Below are 10,212 nucleotides of genomic sequence, written 5' to 3' on the forward strand. Positions count from 1 at the left end.
GAGCAGAAGCATGGCCTATTCAAGGAACCACCACACCCCCAACGTGGAGAATTTTACAGTGTTATACAGAGGAATCTCAGAATTATTGTGCACCAGTAACTGGCATGGGACTCTTACTCTTCCTCTTTCCAAAAGGAAATGAGTGTCTCTACTTCATATTTTAGCTCACAGACTGACAGAACCAAAAAGCTCCATCCAGACCAGATGGAGAACGGTACATAACCAGAGACCCTTGTTTTAGCATTGGAAGTATTAACTGGACCACTGTCTCATTACGGGGGGATCTGGCATGAGAAGGACAGATGTTTGTTAAAGAGAAGAATGGACTGTGTTCAGCGAACTGATTTCATCGTCTTCCTAGGTACAGAGCTACACCATATTTCCCAGCCCTTTTGTAATAGAGTTTGAGCCATGTGACTGAGCTCAGGCTATTGGAACCTGAATGGAAGTGGCACTGCTATCTTTAGGCCTTATCTAGACAAGCTCCCAAATGTAATTCATCACCTCCCACCTCTGCTGACCTCAATAATTTGTGACATGAGCAAATGGGGAGAAAAAGCAATGATGCTCTATCTCAAGTGCAATTTGTGTTTCTTTTTCTGGGAACGGTCTGTTCATAACCTTCACACATTTTTCTATTGGGTAGACTTCTTCCCTTATGAATCTGTGGAAGTTCTTTATATGTTAAAGAAATTATATGAGTTGAAATCTTTTTTCTTCAGTTTGCCAAGTGTCTATAATGTTTTTTCCCAATGCATTTTTGTTAATATAGTTGAATTTATCAATCTTTTCTTTTATGGCTCCTGTTTTTGTTTGTTTGTTATACTTAGAAAAGCCTTCCCTGCGCTAAGATTATTAAAAATTCTTCTCATTACTTTCTCGAGTATTCTGGGTTTTGTTTCCATGCTTAAATATTTGTTTGCTATGGAATTTATTTTGGTGTAGGAAGTAAGGATCTAACATTATACTCTTCTGCACGGCTACCAATTTGTCCCAGTTCCACTTATTAAGCAATCCCCCAACCCCTCACTGATCTGAAATGCTACCATTGATTAAGTAGTATTAAATTCCCATAAGCATTTTTAACTTAGTGTGGATTTTTCTATTCTATTCCACTGATGTCTATCTAGTTCCCACCCACACTTTCTAAACTACCTCAATTACTGAAGTTTCTAATGTTCTCTGATATTTGGTGGGGCTAGTCCTTTCTCTTTTATTTTTCAGAAATATCCTTTCTATTCTTGCTTATTTTCCCACTGAACTATAGGGGGAAAAAGTTAGTATTTTTATCGAGACTGCTTTAAACTGACAGATCAATTTAGAATAAAACAAAAACTTTACGTCACTTTTGACAGGAAGTAATTCCTATCAAAAACATAAAATCACACCCTGTTCTTTTTTTTCCAGCTATTTTGAAATATAATTTGAGATATAACATTATGTAAGTTCAAGCTATACAATGGTACCTACCCTTTGTTCTTAATAAAATATAAAATAATGATTCTGAATATATCCAGCTAATCCACCCAAAACTTTCACACTGGCATAGACATTTAATTATTACCAAGATAATATAGTTATCCAACCAATATATGTAGTAAACTAAATCACATATACATCAGCTGACATAACACAATAAATTAGGATTTCCAATGCCAATCATTTATATTAAGCTAGACTTATTTCCAGCTAATGCTTTAATTTCTATTACCAATTAGAATAGCATGTAAAGATTTAAAATGTGGTTATCATTATTATCATAGGGTAATATACTTAGAGGTTTACCTCATATATATTAGAATGTTTATATCACCATCCCAAATGTTAATCTAAAACATAAAACAAACTTCTATTCACTGGCTTTACCTCTAGGATAAAAATTTTATCCTTCATATGCTATTTTTCTTCGGTGCTGATGGATACTAACAGTTACACAATTAAAGCCTGCAAATACTTTACCTCTAATGTTGAGAGCAGAACTTCCATTCCTGTAGAACCTTTGGCTGTCATTTCCCTCCTTATTTTTTCTGAAAAGTGAAAATATATATATCTTCTAAAACATTTTAAAAAGTATATATCGTTTTATTACACAGCTAACATAAAATAAACAAGTACCCATTGGTTCGGTAAACATTCTAAATTGGTTTTACATGATCTTCCCTCTGATGCTGCTAATTCTACTCTCTGTAGACTTTCCTTGTCCTTCAGCACAGTTCCTAGTAGGGACTAGGTGAATCCCTGTCTGTCCATCTGTAATCCTAAAATCATTATCATAGTACAGGCACCAGAACTGGAGGTGAGGAGGGAGTGGTAATGGAAGGCCTCTTTATCATCTTTATGACCAGAACTAGAAAACATTTAATCAAATTTGTGAAAACAGAAACCTAGTACCATTTTAAAAATGGGGTTTTTTAAATATATTTTTATTGATTTCAGAGAGAAGGGAGAGGTAGAGAGAGATAGAAACATCAATGAGAGAGAATCATAGATCAGCTGCCTGCTACAAGCCTCCGACTGGGGATCGAGCTCACAACCCAGGCACATGCCCTTGACTGGAATCGAACCTGGGACCCTTTAGTCTGCAGACCAACACTCTATCCATTGAGCCAAACAGCTAGGGCCATTTTAAATGTTAAATACTAAGGTGGCTGCAGATTTACCTTTATTTGAAAAAAGAAAAATCAGGTTTGCTGTGTGGGTGTATGTTTTAAATCAAGTACAGGTTTTAGAATCTTTTTTTAGCATCTATTGAGATAATCACATGGGTTTCATTTGACCTGTTCAAATAATGTTATAGGATATATTTCCTAATATTAAAACATTTTACATTCCTGAAATAAGTGCACTTTAGCAATGATATTCATCTTTCAATGTATAATTAGACTTATTTCACTAATATTTTATTTGGGACCATGCTAATAATCAATGTTCTCTACTACCTGACATCTTTTGTCAATATTCTAGTACAAGTAGCACTGGAATCAGGTATTACTTGAAAATTGGGGAGGGCGGGATTCATCCATATGGAAAATCATAATCATTTGTTAGAAACAATGCTTTGAAAATTCATTTCTTTCACAGCTATTCCATTTTCTACTTCTTGAGTCTATCTGAGAAAGTTCAATTTTTATGGAAAATCATTTATCAAAATTTTAAACATTCTTAGCCTCCACTTGTTAAAGAATTTAAAAAGCATTCCCAAAACAAGAGGTTAAAGCTCACCTTGACTTTGAGCCAGATGAAGAATTTTTGATGTAACATATCTGGCAGTATCTGATTCTGTAGGTTCAGTACTGATCTTCTCCAGCTGAGCGAGGAGTCCGACAACCCGAGAGTTATTGGTAAGGCTAAAAAGAATGTTACTTTATATTAGGGCACAGCAAGATCACTGTTTTTACACTAGGTGAAATGGCAAGTTTCGAGCAGAAGAGTAATGCCCTCTAACATGCCTTTATTAAACAATTGCACACAACACATCTGTAAGTTTTATCTCTTGGGTGATTGGTACAAGGTGTTCATTATATTATGCTCTATACTTTCTGGTTTTCAGAACTATTTCATTTTGTAAATAAAATTCTGTAGTGAGAAAAATAAGTTACATGTTTAAGTGTTTATATATTTTCTTTTTCCTTCCAATATTGCAAAAGAGATAAGTGATTCCTTAAAACTTACCATAAAGCTGAATGAGCAAAAACATTAACATAATGAAAAATTCCAAACATGAGCAAAAGAAGACAAAATAGGACAATGAACCATCATATACCTATCACCCAGGTTCAACAATTATCAATTCATGGACCTTCTTATTTCACACATGCTTACTTGCAGGCACACACATCCATTGGCTAATTTTGAAGCAAATCTCAGATCATTTCGTATGGCATTAGTTATGTTTTCTAAAATAAGAACTCTTTAGAATATATATAACTATAATAGCACTACTATACCAAAAACAGTAACAATAATCCTTTAACATCAACATCTAATTTCCAAGTTCAAATTTCCCAAATTCATATTCTCTCTCATTTTCTTTAACAGTAAGTAAATTTGTACAAACCACCAGAGACTGAACTCAGAAGAAGAAAATCCACCTGTCTTCCATTAAGTCAAACATTAAGTTTTCAAAAATGTAATAAATCGTCCTGACTGGTTTGACTCAATGGATAGAGCATCGGCCTGTGGACTCAAGGATCCTGGGTTCGATTCCGGTCAAGGGCATGTACCTTGGTTTCGGGCACATCCCCAGTAGGGGGTGTAAGCAGCTGATCGATGCTTCTCTCTCATCGATGTTTCTAACTCTATATCCCTCTCCCTTCCTCTCTATAAAAAATCAATAAAATATTTTTTTAAATGTAATAAATCAATAGCACTCTTCTTACTACATTTTGAAAACATAGTTATTTTAACATAAAATGTTATTGTGTCATTATGCACTGAGTTTATTATTTTTAAATGGATAATTTTTAATTCAGTTTTAATTTATAATATGGTAATATCAATAGATTAAAAAATCCGCCTCAACAAAAACTTTTTGGAGTCTTCATTCATTTAAGAGTACAAAGAGATTCATTGAGCCAAACCTCTTCTTTTTGAGAGCTCTAGTTCGTTGTGGTGAGAAATTACACTAAGATACCACAGTTTTGCATACTAGGGAAAATACATCTTTAAGAGAAATTTGCATTATGGAGACCAAAATTAGAAACTTACTAATTGAGTGTGTTTTCCTAATTTTATTCAATTATTTTCATGTGTTAATATTTTTAGTAGCTAATAAGACATCTATTTAAAAAATTCAAAAACATACAAAAACACACTAAGCATAACACACAGTCTACTCCATTCCAAATTAACAGTTTGTTTTGTCAGTAACTCTTACAATTTTAAATTAAATTGTACCACTATAAAAAATAAAACTTTTGCCCTAGCCAGTTTGGCTCAGTGAATAAAGCGTCGGCCTGCAGACTGAAAGGTCCCAAGTTCAATTTCAGTCAAGGGCACGTACCTCGGTTGCAGGTTCCTCCCCAATCCAGGACCTGGTCTGGGCTTGTGCAGGAGACAACCAATCTATGTGTTTCTCTCACATCAATGTTTCTCTCTGTCTTTCCCTCTCTCTAAAAATCAATGAAAAATATCCTCGAGTGAGGATTTTAAAAAAATAATAATAGTAAAATAAAACTTTCATCTAAGTGATTCTTTTCTGAGAATCGTGCTATTTCAAATGATGGATGGTGGATGAATTTATTTTTTGAAGGAAGGAAAGAAAAAAAACGAAAATTCAGAACATGGGCATCCCCCTCTCTGAGCTTTTTTCATCTATAGAATGAAAACTGAACAAAATATTCTAAGCCACTACTGACTCAGCTCCAAAATTTAAGGCTGTTGACACTAATGTTGGGAGAATCATACGGTGAACACCAGAGGGCAGCTATACCATTTGAATAATTTTTAGACTTTACTAAAACACACACACACACACACACACACACACACAATTATATAGCTTTTCAATGAACAAAGCAGAGAATTTTTAAATAAAGAGATGTATCTTCGCTGTCTTCCTCTACTTTTTTAGATAAATCAAAATGAGGCTAAGGCAACCTTCAGAGTTACCATTTATAATTCTAACTAGAGGTCCCTCAGCCTGGCCTGCGGGGATCAGCCGAAACTGGCTCTCTGACATCCCCAAAGGGTACTGGATTGCAAAAGGGCAGTTCTCAAGTGACACACTCTGGAATCGGGCTCCCTCCTCTCTGGTTTCAAGTGCCTCACCCAAGAATCATAGCTGCCAAGTCATCACAGCTTGGCAGCTCCTGCATTGAGCATCTGCCCCCTGGTGGTCAGGGCACGTCATACCTACTGGTCAGAGCGTCTATGTCCCCTGGTGGTCACTGCACATCATAGCTACCGGCCGGACGGTCAGTTAGGCTTTTATATAGAGAGAATAGATTATTTTATAGTGAGAAAAATCAAAATCCCAGCAAGCTACTGTGTAGAAATGTCAAACTGACACAAAATTCCTATGGAAATGCAAAGGAACCTAAAATAGGACAAACTTTGGGGGAAAAAAGAACTAAGTTGGCGGACCAACACTAATTTCGAGATTCATTATAAAGTTATAGTTATCAAGGCAATGAGGTATACTCACTATGATAAACATCTATATCAAGGGGAAAAAACAGAGTCCAAACCAGACCCACACATAAATGGACAACTAATTTTTGACAAAGGTACCAAGACAATTCAATGGAGAAAGCAAAGTGATTCTAAAAATGGTGCTGGTCCATATGCCAAAAAGAACTTCTACCCATACCTCACAACATAAATAAAGTTTAACTCAGAATGAAGCACAGGCTTAAATGTTAAAATTATAAAACTTCTATAAGAAAACATAGATAATCTAACATGGGTTAAGCATATATTTCTTATCTACAGCTCTAAAAGCATCCTATATAATAAAAGCATAGTATGCAAATTGTTCCCTCAACCGAGAGTTATCCAGGAGTTTGACCAGGGGGCAGGGACAGCCGGGGGGGAGGAAGGGAGGCCCCGGCCAGCAGCTGGCAGCCACTAGGGACCCTACCAGTGCACGAATTTGGTGCACTGGGCCTCTAGTTATCTATAAAAGAACAAATAAACAAAATGGACATCACCTAAATTTAAAAACTTCTGATCTTTTAAAAGACACTCTTTACAATATGAAAAGACTGGAAGAAAATGTCTGCAAATCTATTAAAGGAATTGTATGTATAATAAATAGAAAATTTCACCCAGCTGGTGTGGCTCAGTGGTTGAGCATTGACCAGGGAACCAAGAGATCAAGGTTCAATTCTAGTCAGGGCTCGTGCCTGGGTTGCAGGCTCCAGAAGGGGGAGTGCAGGAGGCAGCCGATCAATGATATTTCTCTCTCATCGAGGTTTCTATCTCTCTATCCCTCTCCCTTCCTCTCTCTCTAAAAATCAATAAAAACATATTTTAATTAAAAAATAAATTTTAAAACTCAGTAATAAAAATAAACATTCCAATTTTTAAAATGGGAGGAAAATTTGGAAAAATATTTCACCAAATAAGATATGCTGAAAGCATGTAAGTGCATGAAAAGATACTCAACATCATTAGTAATTAGAGAAATGCAAATTAAAATCAGAATGAGATACCAACACACCCTCTATTGGTATGACAACAATTTTAAAAGAATGACCATAAGAATTTAAATATTTTACATGAATGACCATACCAAGTATTGATGAGAATGTAGAAAACTAGAATTTTCATATACTGCTGGAAGAAGTATAAAATATAATGTCTTTGGAAAACAGGTTGTTGGCAGTTTCCTAAAAAGAAACATAGGCCTACTATATTATTGATTCCAATCCTCAGTATTTGGCCAAGAAAAAAAAAAAAGCTAAGGCCATACAAATACTAGTATACAAATGTTTCTAACAGCCTTATTTGTAACTAGAGGCCCGATGCACAAAATCTGTGCAAGAGTAGGCCTTCCTTCCCTCTGGTACCCGGGACCCTGGCTTCCCTCCAGCCACCGGCAGGCACCGGGGACCCACGTCTCCCTCGCAGCCCTGGCTTCATCTGGAAGGTCGTCCAGAGGGCGTCTGGCCTAATTAGCATATTACTCTTTTATTATTATAGATAGCCAAAAACTGGAAACAACCCAAATGTCCAATATATGAGTAAACAAATTGCAGCATATCTATCCAACAGAATACTTCTTAGTAATAAAAGAAGGTATGGTTGATACACACTCCAAGAGATGACTATCAAAATAACTATGCTGAGTAAAAGAAGCCAGTCCCACACCCCCACCTCCCACCCTGACCTCAAAAAAGACATATTGTATAATTCCTTTTATATAAAGTTCTAGAAACACAAATAAATCTGTAGTGATCGAAACTAGATGAGTGATCGCCTGAAGCAGCAGTCACCGACCGGTGGTCTGCAGACCACTGGTGGTCTGTGAGGTCTGAAAGGTTGGCGACCCCTGGCCTGGAGTGAGGGATGGGGCAGGAAGAAAGGATTACAAAAGGGCGCCAGGAAACAAATAATAAATATGTTCAGTATTTTGATTAAGAGAATGGTTTCACAGGTATACATAGGCCAAACTTACCAAACTGTACTCTATGTATTATTGGTGTACGATCATTATGCCTCAATAAAGTTGTTTAGAAAAATTATAGGTGGTTTTAATAAGTACTCTTGATATAGTGGATAAGACAGAAACTAAACAAGAGTGGTTGGAGAGTGTGAAATGAAATGTAGATTGCATTTATACACTATTTCAACATGTGGGCTTTTAAAAGAATGATATAAATTGGATAGTAACAGAAGAACAGAGTCTATAAATACTGGAAAGCCCATATCATTTTTAAATGGTAAGAAATGGAGGAGTTAAAGATTCAAGACAGAAAAATAAATAATAATTAAAAGACCCTGAGAAGGAAGGAGGTATAAAATTTAGAACAGAGGTGACAGTATTAGTCTTCGACAAGAAAAGAGAAAAGCTCTGTTGGAATAAATAATAAGATGATAAGAAGAGGGTGGGCCGAAACCGGTTTGGCTCAGTGGATAGAGCGTCAGCCTGCGGACTGAGGGGTCCCAGGTTCGATTCCGGTCAAGGGCATGTACCTGGGTTGCGGGCACATCCCCAGTGGGGGGGTGTGCAGGAGGCAGCTGATCGATGTTTCTCTCTCATCGATGTTTCTAACTCTGTGTCTCTCTCCCTTTCTCTCTGTAAAAAATCAATAAAATATAAAAAAAAAAGAAGAGGGTGGAATTAAAAAAAGGGGAGCATGTAAATTTGGTGTAAGAAATATGAGGATATGGTGAACACACAATACAATATACAGATGACATATTATAGAACTGTACACCTGAAACCTACAGAATTGTATTAACCAACGCCATCCCAATAAATTCAATAAAATTCTTTTAAAAAGTAATGAGGTCCTAACCGGTTTGGCTCAGTGGAGAGAGCGTCGGCCTGCGGACTGAAGGGTCCCAGGTTCGATCCTGGTCAAGGGCATGTACCTTAGTTGCGGGCACATCCCCAGTAGAGGGCGTGCAGGAGGCAGCTGATCAATGTTTCTCTCTCATTGATGTTTCTATCTCTCTATCCCTCTCCCTTCCTCTCTGTAAAAAATGAATAAAATATATTTTTTAAATAAAATAAAATAAATAAAAAGTAGTGAGGATAATAGATTTATTTTCTCTATGATATGATAAGAAATGATCACTTGCTGAGGTTATGTATTGATATATCTGAGGATTCCAAAGATTTGAGGAATATAAAAGAAAGTATAAAACAGTCATTATAAAATTTGGGAAAATGAACTTTCCAAGTAACCACAATAATAAGATTACTGAGCTTTGTTCAGGTTGCTAATCAATAATTTTTAATGATCTCTGCCAAGTTAGTTCATCTTCCAACATCATTCAGCTGCTCAATAAAGATTTACAGGGAAAGGACTTTGTCCAGTGGGTGTGATTAAAAACACACACACACAAAGTGCCCTGGCCAGTGTGGCTCAGTTGGTTGGAATGTCATCCTCTGTGCATTGAAAGGTCGTGGGTTCGATTCCTGGTCAAGGGCACATACCTGAGTTGCAGGTTCCATCCCTGGCCCCCGTCAGGCTGCATGCTGGAGGCAACCAATATGTGTCTCTCTCACATAGATTTCTCTCTCTCTCTCTCTCTCTCTCTCTCTCTCTCTCTCTCATCCTCTCACTCTCCACTCCCTTCCACTCTCTCTAAAAATTCCCTCCCTCCCTCCCTCTCTCCTTTCCACTCTCTAAAATCAACGGAAAAATTTCCTTCGGTGAGGATTAACCAAAAGCGCGCGCGCGCGCACACACACACACACACTCTCAGTGGTTAGAGTACTGATCTGTGCATTGAAAGGTCGTGGGTTCGATTCCTGGTCAAGGGCACATACCTGAGTTGCAGGTTCCATCCCTGGCCCCCGTCAGGCTGCATGCTGGAGGCAACCAATATGTGTCTCTCTCACATAGATTTCTCTCTCTCTCTCTCTCTCTCTCTCTCTCTCTCTCTCTCATCCTCTCACTCTCCACTCCCTTCCACTCTCTCTAAAAATCAATGGAAAAAATATGCTTGGGTAAGGATTAACAACAACCAACCAAACAACCAAACAGAAAAACAAATACAGCCTGGCCGGTGTTGCTCGGTGGTTAAGCATTGACACAT

General features: G+C 37.1%; 1 protein-coding gene across 4 annotated transcripts in view; it reads right to left on the minus strand.

Moving 5' to 3' along the window:
* AGTPBP1 (ATP/GTP binding protein 1) overlaps positions 1–10,212 on the minus strand; it is a 90,339-nt gene that overhangs the window by 76,289 nt on the left and 3,838 nt on the right. For 3 of the 4 annotated variants that reach the window (XM_015561151.1, XM_015561153.1, XM_015561154.1), the window contains exons 2-4: positions 7,235–7,331; positions 3,223–3,347; positions 1,960–2,027 (exon numbers count right to left, since the gene is read on the minus strand). In XM_015561151.1, coding sequence (XP_015416637.1) covers positions 1,960–2,027; positions 3,223–3,347; positions 7,235–7,272 — 231 coding nt within the window. In that variant the 5' untranslated portion in view covers positions 7,273–7,331. The remainder of the gene's footprint in view (positions 1–1,959; positions 2,028–3,222; positions 3,348–7,234; positions 7,332–10,212) is intronic. The other variant, XM_015561152.1, reaches the window with a different exon arrangement.

The sequence above is a fragment of the Myotis davidii genome, unplaced genomic scaffold (assembly GCF_000327345.1).
Source record: "Myotis davidii unplaced genomic scaffold, ASM32734v1 scaffold556, whole genome shotgun sequence".
In the NCBI taxonomy this organism is placed as follows: Eukaryota; Metazoa; Chordata; class Mammalia; order Chiroptera; family Vespertilionidae; genus Myotis; species Myotis davidii.